Source organism: Arthrobotrys flagrans, assembly GCF_004000055.1.
Source record: "Arthrobotrys flagrans strain CBS H-5679 chromosome Unknown unitig_8, whole genome shotgun sequence".
Classification (NCBI taxonomy): domain Eukaryota; kingdom Fungi; phylum Ascomycota; class Orbiliomycetes; order Orbiliales; family Orbiliaceae; genus Arthrobotrys; species Arthrobotrys flagrans.
The window spans coordinates 2303033-2322792 of record NW_027137553.1 but is presented as its reverse complement, the minus strand read 5'-3'; the positions used below and the strand labels follow the sequence as shown (position 1 = coordinate 2322792).

The window sequence follows — 19760 nt, the reverse complement described above, 5'->3', positions numbered from 1 at the left end:
CTTATAGGCTAAATATTATAAATTGGGTAGATGCAGGAATTGATAGTAGTTGTTAAAACCCAAGTTCGTGGGAAAGTCCGTAAGAGCCATTCAATGGAAATCCTGCGTAAGGCGTGATCATAGATAAGATCGAAATGCATGTCCAACCCATATCTATCAATTTAAATGCAGGCGTAAGGCCGGTTAGCCGGATCCATGCCATAGATCCGTCGACGTCGAAGGCCCCACTCCATTGCATAACAAATCGCATCTCCGAGTCGGGATGCCAACAAAACGCTAAGACTTCCAGGTACCACTCGATAGACAACTATTTGCCGCCGATTGCATAATCCGCCATGGATCCTTCACTATAAGGACCTCATCTACCTAGGTAAATGTTAGGGATTGAAACCCATTCGGCCGGGATTAAATTCAGTTAGCGGAGTTAAAAGGTATGTATATAAATGGGACCGCCTAGGATTCGACCCCGGATTTTGAATTTTAGAGTTCTTTGTAATTAAGGAATATCGATTGAGTCGAATTTTTGGGATTTTGAAAGTTTTTATATCTTTTTCAATCGAAGTTTTTGAGAAGAGAAGGAATTGAATTCGAGGTTGCGAACTGCGGCAACACACAATATCCAACATGGTCACCAAAGAAATTCTAGGAAGAGAACTCACGTCGACGGACAATGTTCTCGTTGCGGCTACTTGGGACGAACCCACAGAGTGGATTTCTCGTATCAGAAAGGAACACCCAGGCATTACAGTTAACTACTTCCGCATAAACCTCGAGCCAATTGAGGTTTACATGAAAGGCGGTAGTCATGTTCCAGATGGTATTTAACATATCTACCCTTTGCAGGATAGAATAGGGATATTAAACGGAATACGTAAAACTTTAGAATACTTCAAAGATGTTACCATCTTTGTGACGATGCAGTACCTTCCGCCCCCTGAAGTCGCTCCAAAACTTGAGATAGTCACCATTCTCAGCGCGGGTATCAATCACATCGCAAACAGTGCGATATACAAAGACACGGATATCACCATTACTACCAGTAACGGTGTTCACGGACCTCAGATTTCCGAATGGTAAATTTTCATTTTTACATATTTTTTTGCTGATATGATAAGGATATTGATGTTACTACATAAAGGGTTCTCGGCCACCTCCTCGCGCACACCCACCGCTTCCGCCTCTTCGACGAATGGCAAAAAGAACACAAATGGGCAAACAACTGGGGTAGCTTCACCGGAAACCCGATCCGCGACCTCGTCGCCCAAAAGATCGGAATCTTCTCCTACGGCTCTATAGGCCGCCAGGTCGGCCGGGTAGCTCACGCCTTAGGAATGGATGTACACGCCTACACCGCCCATCCAAAACCCACGAAGGAGAGCCGACGGGATAACGGATATATCGTCCCCAGAACTGGTGATAAAGAAGGAGAGTTCCCAGTGAAGTGGTGGAGTGGGACTGATAAGGCTAGTTTTCATGAGTTTTTGAGGGAAGGGTTTGATGTCCTTGTGTTTTCGGTGCCGTTGACGGATGATACGAGGGGACTGATGGGGAAAGAGGAGTTTGGGATTTTGAAGGAGACGGGGGAGAGTCCGTTTTTGGTGAATATTAGTAGAGGGCCGATTGTGGTTACCGAGGAGTTGGAGAAGTCGTTGAGGGAAGGGGTTGAGAATGGGGGGTTGAGAGGGGCGGCGTTGGATGTTGTTGATCCGGAGTATGTATCCTGCCTTATAGCGGTTCAAATTCGCATGAGATATACGCTAATTGGAAATCTCAACAGACCTCTCCCAAAGGACCATACGCTCTGGGATGCGCCTAATGTGGTAAGTCACTCCTTTGGTAATCCGTGGATCAATTGAGTTTACTGTTTCTAACGAATGAAACAAAAGTATATCTCCCCACACATCTCTGGCGCCAGCGGTAGTTACTTGGAAAGATGTCTGGATATCGTGGCGATTAACCTGAAATTAAAGGCAGAGGGGAAGAGGTTGATCAATGTTGTAGACCGAAAGCGCGGCTATTAGATGTAGAACGCAATTAAGTATATAAATGTTAATTATAATGTTGCAATTGTCGTCACCAGTAAGATTAATTATGCTACAGGATTTGATACATACGCAGGATGCATAGTAATACTGCATAACCATAGTCAATTTGAGAATTTCCAACGTTGTACAACAGACAGTTCGGTATAAGCTAAAACAGCTATGAATAGGCACAGCCGAAACCTGTAACCAGTTGGATTGTCAAGCACAGCTCCAGTACAGAGCCTCAGGGATGGAATGCAATTATTCGATTTTGAAGTGCAGTTATGAGTTAGCTTAGTGTGCCGCTTTCGGACCGAATCCTGGGGGTCGACGAAAACGGCAAGTTCCGAAGCTTTTTTTTTTCTTTCTCTTCCCTCCCCCCCTTCGTATAAGTTAAGACAAGGTAAGGCACATGCATAATATGTGACTTGGAAATGACATACAATCCATACAAGAAGCCAATGCGGTGTAACTGCTAGTAAAAAAGTAAGATACGAAGCTAATAGAGGAGTGGACTCGAGTAATGGCCTGTGCTGTTGGATTTGTCAGGCGGGCTGTTTCTGGACCGTTGGTTGGTTGGTCTAGATGCTCGAGTCATGACAAAGCAACATTCGTGCACTGACTGCACACCGAAGTAAATTTCGTATTGGATTTATACTTTGGGGTGCTCATTGAGGTCATAAATATATTAGCATATCGTTATATATTATATCACAGTGGGGTATACGTACTCTGTATATTATTATAATATAATCCAACCTCCTCCCCCTCAACATCTTTATATCTTCCTCCTCGGAAGACTTCTGCACGAGAAGATACTTATTTCAGTATATTATGCACAGTCTGTTCTCCTGCATCAGATCCAATCGCATTGCATCATAGCCTTCTTCTAGGCGTGGGGCTCCTCCAATCCAGAGCCTTGGAACCCTCCTGCCGGCTCGCATCCGATAACTAGTTCCAAAGAAGAGGGCCCTGAATCGGACCAGCCGCTATCAGTATTACTTAAGACTTTCCCGTTCCTTCTGGATCTAGGCCAGGTCTCTGTCACCTACTAATTGTCAGCTCCTGCGAAGTTATTAATATGAATACTTACTTACCATATTACAGCACACTCGATCGATTGTTGTAGTTAAAGAGAGGTGTTAGTTTAGGTAATAGCACAGGTGAAGCTAAGCTAAGCTGGCTGGTGGCTAAATTTCTGCTCGAACTTGGGTCTGGCCAGCATAAAATATATTAACCGCCACCACCTCCACCTTCTATTAATATTCTCAACCCCCCAACCACTTCATCACCACCTCTTCTTGTCCTCCTCGACTTCACTAAAAATTAGAAAAGGGGGAAAAGAGAGAAATCCGTCACCACGTTGTCACCCAGGTTTTTCTTTCGTTCGTCCCTCGCGGCTGCCCGATTCCGGCCCATCGTTGGCGCATCTGCCGGTGTCGCAACACTCCTCCTCTCAACAAAGCAGCAGCAGCAGCAGCAACCTCTCTCTCACCTTCGTCCCTTCTCCTCCTCCCCCTCCTACTCTCTCTCCAATACGCCTCCCACCATGTCCTCCAAATCCCATAACAGGGTCGTCATCATCGGCTCCGGCCCCGCCGCCCACACGGCCGCAATCTACCTCGCCCGCGCCGAGTTAAAACCCGTGCTATACGAAGGCATGTTAGCCAACGGCATGGCCGCCGGTGGCCAACTAACCACCACCACAGACGTCGAAAACTACCCCGGTTTCCCAACCGGAATCATGGGCCCCGAACTGATGGAAAACATGCGAAAGCAATCCCTCCATTTCGGTACCGAAATCATTACGGAAACCGTAGCAAAACTCGATTTATCCTCCAGACCGTTCAAGTACTGGCTCGAATGGGCTGAAGAAGAGCCACCAAAGACCGCGGATGCGATTATTTTGGCCACCGGGGCGAGTGCTAAACGGTTAAATTTACCCGGTGAGGAGACCTTTTGGCAGAGTGGTATCAGTGCTTGCGCTGTTTGTGACGGCGCTGTTCCGATTTTTAGGAATAAGCCGTTGGTTGTTATCGGTGGTGGTGATTCGGCGGCCGAGGAGGCGCTGTATTTGACAAAGTATGGGTCGAAGGTCTATGTCCTTGTTCGAAAGGATAAACTTCGAGCGTCGACTATTATGGCAAATAGGCTGTTGAAGCACCCTAAAGTTGAGGTCCTGTTCCATACAGAGGCAGTTGAAGCAAAGGGTGATAGACTACTGAAATCCTTGATTATCAAGGACTCAAGGGATGGGAAAACGAGGGAATTGGAGGCCAACGGTCTGTTCTATGCCATCGGCCACGAACCTGCTACCTCTCTGGTTAAGACACAGCTGGACGTCGACGAAGACGGATATGTCAAGACCGTACCGGGAACAACGGAAACAAGTGTAAAGGGTGTATTCGCAGCCGGAGATGTTCAAGACAAGAAATACCGTCAGGCAATCACTAGTGCCGGTAAGCTCTATATCCACCTTTAAAATTAGATACAAAAGAAAGATAACTAACGAATGTTACAGGTTCCGGCTGTATGGCCGCCCTAGAGTGTGAAAAATTACTAGCAGAGGAAGAAGAAGACGGAACCCCCATCATGTGAGTAGCCCCTCAAACCCCCTTCAGTTTTTTCTACGAATCACAAAATACTAACAAGAATCTTCAGGGTAGAGGTCAAGAAGGAAAGCAATGGAGTCGCTCCCGAATATAAGTCCAACCCTTTAGTCTAGCGAAGAGGAAACGAGAAGGATCACTTGTTTCCTCTTCGCAGCCTGCGAAACGCTTTGTCGATTTCGAAAACCAGTCCCCATAATCACAATCCCCATTGCAACCCCAACCATTAGAAAACTTACCCCCCTATAGGTTTTTGTGGAGTTTTTTATTATTACTACTATTGATGAATTCCCTTTTTTCGTGTTTTTATACACCGGTTTTTTTTCCTTAACACTTCTTGGATGGATATACTATTCTTACCCGGACCTTTTTTGGTGAACCCCGTCTTTTTTATATAACGACTATTCTTATTCTCCCTGTATAGATATATCGATTTGATATGGAAAAAATGGAAAAAAGCAATACTACCACACGTTTCTTCCTTTCAGCCTGTTCCACTTGTTCTGAAAGGGAGAAGGGCTTCATATTTTGATGAGATCCGGTCTCGTTGGTACCAGTTTTAACGCTCTACTACCTATCATTTTCTATTTTCTGCTTCTTTCAGATTACGGATACAAAGCACCAGTGTAAAAAGTGAACAGGCAGAGGAGATGAGTCGACAGCGGATCTGAGGCTATAGGGTAGCGCAAAAGAGGAGGAAAAACTGGCTGGCTGGCCGCTTGATTAAATTACCCCTCCGTTTAGACAGCTGCGATATACCTACTGACTTTACGTCTGGAGATTCTACAGCTTTGCTTAGTGTGCATGCGTATGTAAAGAAATAGAATTTTGAAATTTAAAATAAGACTAGACAGACTTATGTGGAAATGATATCAGTACTTCCGTGACCGTATGCCGGCCTTATAATTAGCCTCGTTTCCATACTGCCCTTTTGAATTGATTGGTTTTCAATGAAGTAAAAATTGGTCGTGCGGTAGTACAGAGGCAAGATTGTGTAGTCTTCCGCTACTACCCACCTTTATTTTAGTATGTAAAATGTATTCTTGATAATATACAGTATATCCGAGGAATGTCTTCGTCGAAGGCATTTCCTTCATTAAAAAAAGGAAATCAAATTTATGCACACACCTTCGCAGCAATTATATACACTATACCGACCCCCTAAGTTCTAGCGAGCAGTATAACCCACTACTTACTTCGTCCTACACCCTAACCTCCCCCCCAACCCCCACCTTCCCCCTCACAACCTCCAAAAACTTCACCCTATTCCTCCCCCAAAAGTCGGATTCTTCAAAACGCCCGCCTCGGCAATACTCAACGCCCTCTCAACCTCCCTCGTAACCTTCCCTTCCCCCAATCCAGTAGCTCTGAACACCTCCCCGGGTACTAAGATCCCATCCCCCAATAACGCCTTCGGAGCATACTCCGCCATCTTCTCCGCCTTCGGTTTCCCAACCCACTGTAACTTCCTCGCACCGGCTGAATTCCCCGCTCCCATCGCCGGAATCCATCGACTTAGATCTCCGACGTCGGCGTGGTAGGGTTTTGTACTGTCGTAGACGGGGTGGGGTTCGATTGTCCCCTTTGGCGCTGGTTTGGGGTTTGAGGTCATTTCATTCCATGCGGCTTCTAATTCCTCTTCTTCAAGTCTTAGGGCTTCACGTAAACTTGCTTTGGCGGCTTTGGTCCTTTGAACTCTTGGACCTCTTCCGCCCCTTCCGCCCCTTCCACCACCTCCTCCACCACGAGACCCTTGAGCCCTCGCGCTCCGTGGACCTAACGGCACCGCAGATCTTACAGGTAAATTTGTAATCCTAGGTCCTCCGACAATCTGTCTAGTCTCCTCCCCACCTTCATCGCTTTCAAACGCTTGGTGCTGTTGTTGTGGCATCCTATCACCCGCAAGATCAGGACTAACACCCCTGGCAATCCTAGCCATCCTAAGCCGTTCTTGAAACGTCATGGCCCCCGCGGGTTGTCCATGTGCCGTCGATCCAACACGTTTAATCTTAAACCCACCTCCAGGAGAAGAAGGCGGTTGATTATACCCCTTTACGAACGCACCAGCTTGTGCGAACGCTCGGTCTTGAGCTTGAGCTTCTCGATCGGAGATTGTGAGTGGTTGTTGTTGATTTTCTTCAAGTCGACGGCGTCGGTCTTGTTGTGAAGATTCTTGGAGGAGACGGGCTTTGTGGCGGGCTAAGCGTGCTGCTCTTCGGTCTGCGCCAATTTGTTCGGATGATTGGGCTGCGGAGGAGATTAGGTCCGTGGGGATGTCGACGTTTGTTCGGCGGATTCTGGGGGGTTCGGTGGTAGTAAAGTCTGGCTGGTTTGATTGTTGTGGTGGGGGGGGACTGCTGTTGCAGGAGGAGGCGGAGGGGGAGGTGCGACCGGGTTGAAAGTTGCGGATGCCTCTGGTGGTTTTTTAAACACCGATTGTCGTAGAGATGTGGCCTTTTTCATGAGTTCCGCGAAGTTCATTTTGGGGATTACCCGTGCTGTAAATAATTTCAATTCGATTCATCAGCATTCAAAAACTCGAATATAGAATCATACTTGGAGTATGATACATACGCTTGGGAGCTTCACCCCCAGTAGCACCGGGGGTGGCAGCAGCAGTCTTCTCATCATCATCCTTCTTCTCCTCCAATAACCCTCTGGACCCACCGAACCCCCTCGTCTGTTGCTGTTGTAACTGCAGTTGTCGACATCCGTCTTCGTGCACTACCTGTTGTGAACCTTGATAAAGCGCCGAAGTCTGCCATATACGGCCTCGACCAATGCCTCTCCTCAATTGAAGAGAGTACATCGTAAGGACGTGAAGCCTCGTTGGCTAATCGGGTGAGAGGGAGCGTGTAGGTGGGGTGGTAGGTGGGAAATAGTCGTGACGTTGGAATGTGTGGAAATGGTGGGTTGTCGTTGGAAAAGTCGATGTTTGTAGGTCACGTGATTTTCTCGTTTCGGTCTGCGTTTCTACATAGAGGGATCACAGCTAGCAACTTATCCCCAGTTTACAGTTTACGTCTACGTGCTTAATATAGGCAGATTGGGATACGGGTGTCTCAAAGACAGAATGCTAATCAAAGCATTGAATAAACTGGTATTTACACTTTTAAGACTTTAAGATATAAAAAGGGAACGTTTAGCAACTCCAAAGGACAAAAGACAAGAAAAAACCAGAAACAATCCCTCCCCTTCCACCGGCTACATGCTGATACGTTAGTTAGTAAAGGAGTAAGGGTGGGTGGGTGGGTGTGTGCGCCCGTCCAGGACGCACCATTGAAAACTTCAAAAGAAAAGCACCTCTTATTCCTTCCCCCTTCCTTAACTCATCCGTGCAGGGTAAAGCAAAACTATTATTTCTTTCTTTTTCCTCAAAATCTTAACTCTCAATCCCTTCCACCAATCCCACTCCCTTCTACTCCTTCGTATGGATGTTTATTTCGCAAAGTGCAAATCATATCCCAACCACTTCCTCTGCAAAATCTGCTCAACCGACAATCCCGGAGTTCCGTATGTCAACGGGGCAAAGAACAAGAACCCTCCAAGAACAGCAGTCAAAACAACACCTCCAACAATCCACGACAGTGCAGTAGCCTTGGTCGGCTCCGTGGGGCTCGATGGCAAAACACCGGTCAAAGTCCTGACAGCCGGCTTCTTACCGGACCGCGCAGCCTTAACATGTTCGGGAACGGTCTCATCCTGTCCTTCGCTGTTAAAGACAAAGTCGAGTAGAGCACCTGTTACCAAGGCACTGGCGAGATGGGCGGGGAGGTAGTGGTGCAAGAAGAGCTGACGTCCCATGATGAAGAAGGCGACGTAATGGGTAGCCCATGCGATGAAGAAGTACCCGGTAGAGTTGTACAACTTCGAGCGAGTGCGGTGGTCCAGAGCGTCGATCCCACGACGCTTGGTGACCTGGTCCGCACCGATGATACCGGCAAAGACGGCAAGAAGGGAAGAAGATAGCCACCAGCCGATCGGGTTACCAAGGAAGTAAATCTGCTCGCGGGTATCGTTCTTAGTCCAGAAGGAGACACCACGGAGGAGATATGGCCACTGGATTGGGTGGGAGGAGTATGGATGAGACGAAGTCAAAGCGTTGTTATGGTGGAACATGGCACGCTGGAGCTCAAACCACTTGACCAAGAATGGGAGGGTCTTGACTTTCTTCGGTGTCTTATCGTTACGGGGGTCGTTTTCCGGCAATGACGGGATATCTTCAGCATACCAAATATTGGAGGTCTGCTGGACGTTCTTGTTGCCGTTGATTTCCTGCTGCTTGAAGCCCCAGTCTGGGAGTGGCTTGGTATGAGTCCACATGGCGACCTTGGAAGGGTAGTGAATGAGCTTGAACTGGCTGGCCATGGTCTTGAAGTCGTGGCCTACGCGAACACCTTCGACCTTGAGCTCGAAGAGAGTGTCGTTGATACGCTTGATGGCGGTGTCACGGTCGACGGTGGTGAACTCTTGGTTGGTGGGGTAGTATGGAGAAGCAACATCGTGAGACAAGAGCACGGTGTCGGTATCGGCGTGGAGGAGACGAATGACATCGCCGCTCTTAACATTAAGGGCGGTCTTCTTCTCGGGCAAGTCGGCAGCCGGGAGGATGATCCACTGGTTATTGGTGTCGTTGTGCGGGTATCCGGTAACCTGTTGTCCCTGGGAAGAGATTCTACCGTCTTCATAACGGAGTGGGTATCTGGCAGCGTGGGAGTGGAGATAGGCTTTGGTATCCTTGTGGCGGAGGGTGATTTTGTCGTAATAGTGGATGTTGACGCTGGAAAGGGTCATCAAGTTATCGGCCAAGGTCTCCTGGAAAGCCGGGGTCATGAAATCGTCACCGGTTCCGCTTCTGTAGAGGATGGCAAAGTGGACCTGGAACCAGAAAAGGTAAAAGCAGAACGGAACAACGATCAATCCGACAGCTCTGGCCAATAAGTGGTAACCGAACTCTTGGATTGTGAGTCCGGTGTTAATGTCAAGGAGACTCCAGAGATCGATAGCGACAGCGGTTCCAATAGTAACGAAGGTGAAGGCACCGACGTATTTGGTGGAGATGACACAGGACAGGGCGACACCGGTGAGGAGAAGCCACTTCCACCATTTTCTGGAGAACGGGGCGTGTCGCATCTTGTAGAATCGGACATAAGCGAGGATGGAGCAGGCCATGGAGAAGATCAAGGTGGCATCGAGCAGGATCAATCGGGTCTGGCCAACGTGGGCGTTATCTACATCTCCATTAGCTCCTTTCTCAAAGGGTACTCGATATGGGGGACATACCGAAGAGAATGAGGCCGGCAGCGAGAAGGGCGGCAGGAACGGAGTATCCGCTCTCCCACATGGTGAGATAGACGACAGAGACGGTGAGGGAACCAAGGAGGGCAGGCATCGTGCGGAAGGCGACATAGGGGACCCTGTTATCAATGTAGGAGTCTCCGATGTTATCGAACTTGAAGTCGCCGTCAAAGCCGACGAACCAGCCCATGAGGGCGAACAGGAGCTTTCCGAATGGCGGATGGACATCGAAGAAGTATGTCCTTTGGAGGTACTGTAATATCCATCAAGAGGAATTGTGAGTATGGCTCGACCGTTATTCGATTCATAGGCATATATATCGGGTTACGTACGAACGATGCGAACTATCAACGTCATATTATATTAGCCTCCCATCGATATTATAAATGATAATAAAAAATACCTTTCCAAAATGAACTTCATCAAACACGACTTCATTAGGATGATTCAACTTGTAGAATCTTGTGAAGAATGCAAGAGCGGTGACAATGCTAAAGGTGACGAGATGACCAACGTCGACCTTCTTCTTCTTCGAGGATCTCGAGGAAGTAGCATTTGTGGAGATGGCCCTGGATAGGACTTCGTCGTCCGAGGCAGGAGCGGGAGTGGTGCCCCGGCCACCTTTCTTCCTCTGCCGGACGCTGTTCTGGTCGGCCATCGGGCGTCGGGTATTCTCTTTTGAGCTGGTGTGAAGCAAACACGCGATAGTCTTTACGTCAGCGATGATATCTCAATTGGAGTTATCAATTGAATTGGAGATGATAGATGTACTTACTAAGGGAGGTCTAGATGGATGATGACACGATACCAACAGAGACAGATAGATGATAAGGATGTTGGACTGGTCTGGGCAGAGAATAGAATTGAATGGTGGAAGTCGTAACTAATTATACACCACCACCTTTGCTAACAGGCTGTCCTCTCCTCAGGTCAACCAATTCGCATCGCCATTTACCACATCTGCTTCACAAATCGTATCAGTTTACTCTCAGCTCAGTTCCCCGCCGGGCACTTGATTAATTAAACATCTTCGTATCAAAGCGTAATCGTATTCGCCCTCCTTTTTCTAAAGGCTAATTCTTAAATTTAAATATGAATTCTAAATTGAGGGGCGTCGCGTGTATTCGTATTCCCAGCATCCCGGTAATATCTCTCCCCGGGTATCATAGGCCATAGACAGAGTTGTATACCGGGAAGGGTCCCCGGGATCAATTGGCATTTATGGTAACCGGGGGGTTCTTCCCGGTCGCGACGACGGAGAAACGGCGTCCTGTTTTGGTACTAAAAAAATAAATTTCTCATTCACGACCTCTGTCAGTTCTCCCCTCGGCTCATTCCCATTGACTCCCTCACCCGACCCAACCTTTCAATCCTCCCTCGATACCTCCACCTTAACTCTCACGATGGCCACTCCTGCAGGAAACGTATGTCCCCTCGTTCTCTTATCTATCTGAATATCAGTCCCGATAGTGCTCGTGGTGACGATGTTTGGCGGTGGCGATGATAAACTTCACATGCTGCCTACTACTATCACCACCACCCGATTCTGTCATCGATTGGAAAAGTGAAAACTAACAGAAGGTGTGAAATAGATCCTCCGCTGGTCCTTCCTCGGCTTCGGCGTCCTCTACGGCTTCCAGCACCAGCGAACCCTCTACAAACAAGAAGCCGATCACCACGCAAAGCAGGAGTGGGATCGCAAGGAGAAGTTAATACAGCAAGCAAAGGCTGAGTACCAGAAGAGTTTGTTGCCGCCTGATCAGAGGAATACCGGTATTTCACCCTTCCTTTCGTCTCCTTCGCATTTATATTATTTATTCGATACTAATATGGGTGAATAATATAGTCGTCAGCAATCCCGATGACCCGAAATTCGACCTCGAAGCTTACCTGGTAAACCTCGCTGCCAGCGATGCTAAAGCCAAAGCTTAGAAATAAACATAGAAAATAAAAATGATATCCCCATTCATGACCCCTATACCGAATCTTTTTTTTTTATAATTGCACGATTTTTATGTCGTGAAAATTTATCCAATATCAGAGCGACTTCATCGGAGAGGGTGTTGGAGGGGTAGAATTGTGAGAGAGGCAGGGATGGAGAGGAGGGAGACTTATTATAGTTTTCCGGAGGAAGCCCGAGAGGAAGGGGGGGGGGGGCCGGGGCGTATTCTTTGTATATTACATTACTACCATCTTGTGCTTTTGTCTATATCATCATTTCATACCACTTCCCTCCTAACTACCATCCGTAATTACCCACCATCAATCCTCGGGGAAGGATTAGCCTCGGATCCGAGGCGAGGGAACGGTATGATATATTATATATGAGGGAAAGAAAGGACTAAAACTCGATATCGTCCCTCGCCCACAGTTTGCACGTCCGATCATGCCCGCTGCTCAATATAAACTTCCCATCCTTCGAAACATCCACACTTAGGACATTCCCCGAATGTCCCGGTAAACTCTTCACCAGCGCCCAATCATCCGCGCTATAAATATTAACCATCTTATCAAACCCCCCCGTGACAAAATACTTGCCCCGATCCCCCATTTCAACTTCTCCATCATCTAGAATCCTTCCCGTATCAACCCCTCCGTCGAAGAACCTCACATCGCTGACCAACGATGCATGAGCTCCGATGGAGGAAATGCATCTGACTTTCCTTACATCCCATACTTTCGCCGTATGATCGCCGGATGTACTGACCACCTGATACCCATTCGGCGAAAACGCCAATCCGTGTACCTCTTTAATATGCCCATCCAAAATCATAATCGTTCTTCCCGTTCTTAAGTCCCACACCCGCCCGATAGCATCCAGCCCCGCAGTAGCAACCAATGCTCCATCATGTTGAAACGAAATCGCAAATACCTCCCTCGAATGTCCTTCTTGGATTAAAAGCTCGCTCGTAGTCTCCACATCCCATAACCTCCACGTCGTATCATACGACGCAGACCCCACATATCTCCCCGACGGATGGTATTCAACTCTGCACACCCTCCCTCCATGCCCTAATAAACTCGCAACGGGAGTATCCTGCTTCATATTCCACAGATGGATATCCCCCTCCGCCCCACCGGATACCAAACTCGCCGCTTCATCCGACAAACCCGACATCGGGGACCAAGATATCCCACCGACTCGATCCGTATGACCCCTCAAAGTCCGCACGACATCCATATTCGGCACCGAAAGCAATCTGATCCCACCATCCCAATTCCCCGCAGCAATAGTCTTCGAATCATTCGAAAACCTCGCAATGGCTACGGGTCGGTCACCGGCCAGCTGTGTTCCGAATAGATTGTACCCCATCAACCGATCCTTCAATCCTTTCCTGTGTTTTATGTGTTCCTTCAATTGCACCGTACTCTCCGCCTTTTGCAATTCACACCTATCCCTCGCCCTCTCCAGCGAAAACCGTGCAATATGCTGTCTGGCGGAAAGCAGCTCCGGTATCCCCTCCGTATAAAATTCCTCTTCAACCTCCCCGCCAGCCTCCTCATCAACATCAGCCATATCCACATCCTCACCACCAGCTCCGCCGACCCCACGAGAGCCATCGCCAGCTTCTAATTGCGCAGCAAGCAAAGCGCGTAACCGATCTCTTCTATCACTCTTTTCTTCTCCGAATAATGTGATCGGTTCACCGAGTTCTCGGAGCTTGGCTCTGACGCGGTTGTCGTCCGTGGGTACTGTAATCGCCGCAGCGCGTTTCTTTTTATCGAATTGTTGGATTATAGCGGATGCCTTTTCCGGGGCGATGCCGGAGATCGAGGGGAGAACGTAGTCGTGGTCCGTTGCTATAATTTTATCACCATTATTAGAGGACGGTGGTAAGGTGAGGTGAGATGAGATGAGGTAACTTACGGACTTGATCGATGGAGATGCCCATGTCCTCATCTTCATCTTTCTGGATGTGAGTATAAACGTTAGAAGTTCTTTTTGGATAGCATATATATTCGAGAAGGAACAAAGAGAGGCTTACTGTTTCTTCGACGTAGGCGCGTCGTGAGGGATGCATCTTTTCGTATACTTGTTAAGCCGCAGGTGAGGAAGTAGTTATTCTTATATTGCCGGGCCGACTATGATATTGTAATTGTAATTGTGTAGGGCGGTATCTAGGTGTGCTGAGGCCGGTAAAGAGAAGATCGATGAGGAAGGTTAGTAAAGAGAAGATCGATGAGTTATGGAGATATCATATTGGTAAGTCCCGGGGCTCTCCGGGGACCTATCCGAGAAGACTCGGGGCAGCTCCGGGGCTCTCCGGGGGACAGCTCCAACAACAGCACAACACGAGCTTCACTTCAGACAGACCTTCTTCGTCTTCTCTACGTCTCCTTCTCTTCTTCTCCATATCTCCATCTTATATCCCACGACATCACCACCCCCTCCAATCGACACTCCCTTGCTCTTTACCATCAATTAACATCTACCAACATCCCCCTCGCCTACCGTACAATCCACCCAAGGGACGGCGAGGAACATCATCCACAATTCCCTGCTCCTACCACGCTCCGGTCGACCTTCGCATCTTCACCACCAAGATGTCATCCCGAAAAGAAGAGATCCTCGCAAAGCGAGCCAAACTCGAAGCTCTCAAACGCCAGCGCGAGCTACGGCGAGATCAGTTCTCAACCTCCAGATCAGGTGAAACTGAGGTAAATCCTCCCCCCTATCTATGATCCCATATTCGAGAGATATATACATAGACCTACATGCAAATCCCACGTATTCATACCTAGTTACCAAAACAAGCCATAACTCTCTCTAACAATTTATAACAGTTCGCATCACCACAAGCAATCCGCGGCCCCGCCCGTCTAGACGACAGAATATCCGATATAGACAGCTTGATCCACGAAATCATCGGCGAAGGCAGACCAGGTTCCGCAGGCCCCTCCAGCAAAAAGAGTATCAGCAGGCCTACCTCCGTGCTGAGTGCCGCTGAATCAAACATCTCCGAACATACTTCCGCCCAGTACGCTATTCCCCAGTATGCCCTTCTCCCTCCCCTCCACCATCATATCCAGATATGTTGAACTCCACTAACAAGTATAATTGAGAGATATAGCACCGAATCTTCACAACATACGGTAGCAACAATATCCCACCAGGTCCTAACCACCATCGCCCCGCGCGTAATTTACGACGCCCCACCCGCCGCCACAAAAGAAATAGTAACCTACAGCAAACAAGTCCAAACAACCGAATCCTGGCTTTCCACGGGCGTAGGCACCGACGACATCCAGGTCGACGCCGAAGGCGAGCCCGCCAATCGTTCAAAACCCGAAGAAGAAGAACTAAAAGACCGCATTCGTGAATTGGAAGAAGAAATCGCCGCCTTGCAATTAAGAGAAACAGACCCCGCGGATGCCACACAGGATGGCGCCGAAGGTTCTTCGAAAAGGGAATCCAAAGTCCGAGAACTCGATGACGACGAAAAACAAATCATAACCTCCACCGAAGAATTCGCAGAATTCATCGAACGGAGTACAAAAGTCATGGAGCGAGCGCTGGACCAAGACTACGACATCCTAGCGGACTACGGTCTCGGCCACTCAACCACAGACGAAGACTCCGGCGGCCGTAAGATCAAAGAAACAATACAATTCTACTCCGACCGCTGGTCCAAAAAACGTATAGTCAGCGATATCCACTTCTCACCCAAATTCCCGGAGCTGGTATTGGCAGCATACACAAAAAACCCATCGGCACCACACGACCCCAACGGATTAGTTCAAGTCTGGAACCTCCATCTCCACGATCGACCAGAATACATCTTCCACGCCCAATCCGACGTCTTAACCGCCCGTTTCAGCCCATACCACCCAAACCTCATCATCGGCGGCGCATACTCCGGTCAAGTCTTAATCTGGGATACCCGTGCAAAATCACAATCCGTGCTACGCAGCCCCTTGACAGGATCCGGCCACTCCCACCCGGTCTATAGTGTCCAAGTAGTCGGTACCCAAAACGCGAATAACATTGTCAGCTGCTCGACAGATGGATTGGTATGCGGTTGGTCGATGGATATGCTCGCAAATCCCCTGGAAGTGCTGGAACTTACTTCACCGAATCCCGGCCGAAACGACGATTTGGCACCAACGTGCATGGCATTCCCCTACTCGGACCCTACATACTTTGTAGTGGGAACCGAAGAAGGCGGCATATACCCCTGCCACCGTTACGACCGTGCCGGCGCGAAAGCCGGTGTGGAACCTCGGATCTCATACCGTGGTCACGCGGGTCCAATAATGGCAATCGACTTCCACCCGGTAAAGGGACCGGTAGACTTCGGAGATCTAGTATTATCAGCGAGTCTAGATTGGTCCGTAAAACTATGGAAAACAAGACCACCAGCTGCCACCGCTACCGCCGTCGTCCCGGGGGCTCAACCGTTAGTAGCAACGCCCCTGATGGACTTCGCAAGAGAAGACGTAGTCTACGATGCAAAATGGTCTCCCGTAAAACCCGGCGTATTCGGCCTCGTAGACGGAGCCGGAAGTCTAGAAGTATGGGATTTAACGGTTGATGTTGAAGTCCCCGTTGCGAAGGTTTCGCCGACGGTTAGAGCCGGTGCGACGAGTTTGTTGACCAGGAGTCTGAACAAGTTGGCGTGGGAGGAGACGGATGGGAGGAGGATTGCTGTCGGTGGGTTGGATTCTACGGTTACGATATTTGAGGTTGGCAGTGAATTGGGGGGTGTGGAGGGGGTTAGAGGGGACGAGTGGGGGAGCATGAAGAAGTTAATTGGGAAGGCGGAGAGCGGCGGGGGGGTTTTCGGGAGCGGCGGGGGGGTTAATGCGTCGTGAAGCAGTTATCGATATATTGGCGTTGGGTATTGTGTTTTGCGGGATCTTGCAATGTGCCATCTTTGATGACGTTTTTCAGCCATCTTTCTTTTATATCAGACTTGTTTGTATACGGAGAAGCCATAGTACTCCCATCTTCATCATATCATATCTCGATATACTTAGCTGCTATCGGTCTATAAAATATCCACACAGAAGTTTAAAACCGAGAAAGGAAAAGAAAAGAAAGGCCATGAAGCGCTCCATGAAAGATATACCTAGGTATCCAGAAAGGAAGAACGGTTGCAAATTTAAACAGTCGCAAAAAAAACGATACAGCACATCATGATGCCCTAGTATACATGTACATAAGAAAAGAGAACCCGTCTAGATATGCGAAACACCCCATTCGTCCACTCTAGTCCCACAAATGAAAAAGCCCTGTTTTTAACACAGAAATGCGAATGCATATATCGGAGGAAGAGACGGGTCCGTAGTCAGGTACCCCGAGTTTGATGATGATGATAAAAAAATGATAAATTATAATCTGGGAGAAGGAGCTCCTGGTCCACCACCACCGGGGAGTCCACGTAGGTGATCGGCAGCGAACGCAGAGATGGCTTCCTCCTTCTGAGGAGGTGGGACTTCTTCGGCTGGAGGAGATTGTGGCGGTGGAGGGGTGGTAGGCGGTTGTTGCTCCGGTGCCTTCGGTGGTTCCGGAGCCGCCTCGATCTTCTTCTCAGCATCGTCCACAGGCGTCTCCGTCTTTTCGGGCTTGGGGGTCGGGACGGCCCACTATTCAAAGTATCAGCGCTCGATCCGATCATAAAGGTGATATAGGAAAAGGGGGAAGAGATGCTAACCTCGACAACTATGCAGCAAAGCACACAGATATCATCCCTCTTCCCCCCGTGATAAACCTCCCCCGGAAAATACCTCCTGACCTCCTTCGCAAACGGTCCATCGATCTTAGTATTAACGCTCATATCCTTCGCCTTCGACGCAACTTTCTTGGCAATGACCCCTTGGATCGATGCCTTCTCCCCGTCCTCGTCCACAAGCCTCGATAAATCCTCCCCGGTTTGAATCCCATGATCAGGCGTCTCCACCCATCCACCCGCCGCCACCATTTCATTCGATACCAATCGTAAAACATCTTGCGCGGATAGGTTATCCCACAACCCGTCTGTGGCGAAGATTAATACATCGCCATGCTGGAGATCGTGGGTGTCGACGTGGGCGTCTCGAGGACGATCGCTGATCGGAATCGGACCACCGAATTTTCGGGCTTGTTCTATGACTTCCAGCGGGATCACGGAGAGTTGGAAGGGGGTGTTGAAGGCGTGGGTTTGGGGTTGGGAGGTATGGTGGACTCGACCGCCGCGAAGGATTACGAAGCCGGAGTCTCCCAGGCTGTGTGTAACCGTTAGCTTCCTTGTAAATCTCCATATTCCATAGAAAACAAGACATACTTTGCAGCCTCCATCGTCCCATCTGGCTTTGCGACCCCCACGCAGGCCGTGCTCCCCCCTCCCAGGACGTTGGGATTGCTACATGCCGATATATAACCGGCTTCGATCAACATGTCCGCCCTCATCGGCACTTCCGAATGATACGATATCTCCGCCATATCTTCGCACAACGTATGCGAGAAGTCTGCGGAATCGATTCCACTCATGGAGTACCCTCCCACCCCGTCGGCCTGTATATCTCACAAGTCAGCATGCACCGAACAAAAGTTATCACACACGGAGAGAGAGTACATACCACCCCAAAAGCCACGGCCCCGGTATCACTAACCCTACTGACAAAAAACGCATCCTGCCCCGTCTTCGGCCGCGCCTTCTTCCTCAACACCCAATTATCTTCAAAGGATACCCGTTTATACGGACTAAAATTAAACGTATTGCTCGGATCCCACCGTCTCGACTTGGAAACATACGAAACGCTAACACCGTATTGAAAAAACCGACTAACGTTCGGATCGGAGGAATCGGTTATCACGGTCGATTCTGTAGCATTCGTCGGGATCGGGGGCGATTCCGGATCATTATCCGTGGCGCGGTTGGTGTACGATGGACCCGGGGATGGCGTGCTTTTAAACGGGGGAAGTTGGAAAAGGTTTTGCGGGGGGATTCCTATTCGTGATGAACATGAAGAAGAGGGATTTGGCGATGGCCGCGGGGGGAATAATGAAAGCGTATGAAGGCTGCTTTCGAGGGTATGCCGTGAAGGGAAGTGGTCCCTCAGATCTCGCGCGGCGGCAACAGCGGCCTGGCGGGATAACGACGAGAGAGCTTTCGAAGAACGAAGGGACGAGCGGAGCATGGTCGGATGGCTTTCGATACGATTGAATACGAGCGAGGACGGGTCCTCGGAGGGAATGCGGTCGTCGTCAGAAGAGCAGTAGTCGTAGTCGTCGTAGTCTTCGTAGAATTCGTTATTCGAGTCGTCGTCGTAGTCGTCGTCAAAAAAATAGTCGGCGCGACTACGAATTCTACCGCTACCGCTATTATAACAACCAAATGCAACCTGTTTCTGGAGCGCAGGAGAGGCTTCCTGGGTGCAACTGCCCAACGCGACTGTGGATCCCGCCGCCATTTAGCAGACCATTCTCGTCGGGGAACTTTGGGGGGAGCTCGTCGATGTTTGGATTTTACGGTAGAAGCTAGGTGCTTTTATCTGAAGGAATGTATCAGGGAAGGCACGATGAGGAGGGCCGTCCAATGTTTGGGTGTTTTTTGGGGGAAAGAGGGCTGCAGCCAAGGACCATGTCTGGACTCGACCGGGACCCCTAAGCTGCCAGCCATGCCATTAATTACTGTTTCGCCCGAACTGCGATTGTTTATATCCCGAGGTTGTGGTGGTTTATCCTTAACATCTGATGGTCGAGGTTATAGAAGACATCATGGCATGAAAAATAAAAACAGAAATAGAAATAAAATAAAAGGATAGGAGGTAGAAAGGGAGAAGAGATAAAAAGAGTCGCTTTTGTGGAATACAATATAATATGTTACAGGGGCGGCCACTTAGAGTA

General features: G+C 49.0%; 8 protein-coding genes across 9 annotated transcripts; 4 read left to right on the top strand and 4 right to left on the bottom strand.

Annotated features, from left to right (window-relative positions):
- Nucleotides 1-624: 624 nt before the first annotated feature.
- Nucleotides 625-2021, top strand: DFL_007183 (uncharacterized protein; the record flags this gene model as incomplete). Its single annotated transcript, XM_067636725.1, has 5 exons — nucleotides 625-817; nucleotides 884-1073; nucleotides 1139-1711; nucleotides 1778-1820; nucleotides 1887-2021. 5 exons carry the CDS (start codon nucleotides 625-627, stop codon nucleotides 2019-2021), a joined length of 1134 nt encoding a protein of 377 aa, XP_067488313.1.
- Nucleotides 2022-3573: 1552 nt separating this feature from the next.
- DFL_007182 (uncharacterized protein) lies at nucleotides 3574-4749 on the top strand (the record flags this gene model as incomplete). Its single annotated transcript, XM_067636724.1, has 3 exons — nucleotides 3574-4483; nucleotides 4546-4618; nucleotides 4686-4749. The coding sequence occupies 3 exons, from the start codon at nucleotides 3574-3576 to the stop codon at nucleotides 4747-4749; spliced, it is 1047 nt and encodes a 348-aa protein (XP_067488312.1).
- A 1142-nt stretch (nucleotides 4750-5891) lies between these two features.
- On the bottom strand, nucleotides 5892-7442 carry DFL_007181 (uncharacterized protein; the record flags this gene model as incomplete). The annotated part of the gene is made up of 3 exons (XM_067636723.1): nucleotides 5892-6959; nucleotides 7025-7131; nucleotides 7208-7442. The coding sequence occupies 3 exons, from the start codon at nucleotides 7440-7442 to the stop codon at nucleotides 5892-5894; spliced, it is 1410 nt and encodes a 469-aa protein (XP_067488311.1).
- Nucleotides 7443-8071: 629 nt separating this feature from the next.
- On the bottom strand, nucleotides 8072-10891 carry DFL_007180 (uncharacterized protein; the record flags this gene model as incomplete). The annotated part of the gene is made up of 6 exons (XM_067636722.1): nucleotides 8072-9864; nucleotides 9917-10184; nucleotides 10264-10275; nucleotides 10335-10614; nucleotides 10707-10814; nucleotides 10887-10891. The coding sequence occupies 6 exons, from the start codon at nucleotides 10889-10891 to the stop codon at nucleotides 8072-8074; spliced, it is 2466 nt and encodes an 821-aa protein (XP_067488310.1).
- Nucleotides 10892-11334: 443 nt separating this feature from the next.
- On the top strand, nucleotides 11335-11863 carry DFL_007179 (uncharacterized protein; the record flags this gene model as incomplete). The annotated part of the gene is made up of 3 exons (XM_067636720.1): nucleotides 11335-11355; nucleotides 11524-11704; nucleotides 11778-11863. 3 exons carry the CDS (start codon nucleotides 11335-11337, stop codon nucleotides 11861-11863), a joined length of 288 nt encoding a protein of 95 aa, XP_067488309.1.
- A 409-nt stretch (nucleotides 11864-12272) lies between these two features.
- DFL_007178 (uncharacterized protein) lies at nucleotides 12273-13953 on the bottom strand (the record flags this gene model as incomplete). The annotated part of the gene is made up of 3 exons (XM_067636719.1): nucleotides 12273-13732; nucleotides 13800-13842; nucleotides 13918-13953. 3 exons carry the CDS (start codon nucleotides 13951-13953, stop codon nucleotides 12273-12275), a joined length of 1539 nt encoding a protein of 512 aa, XP_067488308.1.
- A 523-nt stretch (nucleotides 13954-14476) lies between these two features.
- DFL_007177 (uncharacterized protein) lies at nucleotides 14477-16744 on the top strand (the record flags this gene model as incomplete). 2 transcript variants are annotated; one of them, XM_067636717.1, is made up of 3 exons in its annotated part: nucleotides 14477-14590; nucleotides 14717-14910; nucleotides 15004-16744. In XM_067636717.1, the coding sequence occupies 3 exons, from the start codon at nucleotides 14477-14479 to the stop codon at nucleotides 16742-16744; spliced, it is 2049 nt and encodes a 682-aa protein (XP_067488306.1). The 2 variants fall into 2 exon arrangements, with proteins under 2 accessions (XP_067488306.1, XP_067488307.1); XM_067636718.1 differs by having other exon boundaries at nucleotides 14717-14925.
- Nucleotides 16745-17263: 519 nt separating this feature from the next.
- On the bottom strand, nucleotides 17264-19324 carry DFL_007176 (uncharacterized protein; the record flags this gene model as incomplete). Its single annotated transcript, XM_067636716.1, has 4 exons — nucleotides 17264-17518; nucleotides 17587-18136; nucleotides 18196-18425; nucleotides 18491-19324. 4 exons carry the CDS (start codon nucleotides 19322-19324, stop codon nucleotides 17264-17266), a joined length of 1869 nt encoding a protein of 622 aa, XP_067488305.1.
- Nucleotides 19325-19760: the final 436 nt, after the last annotated feature.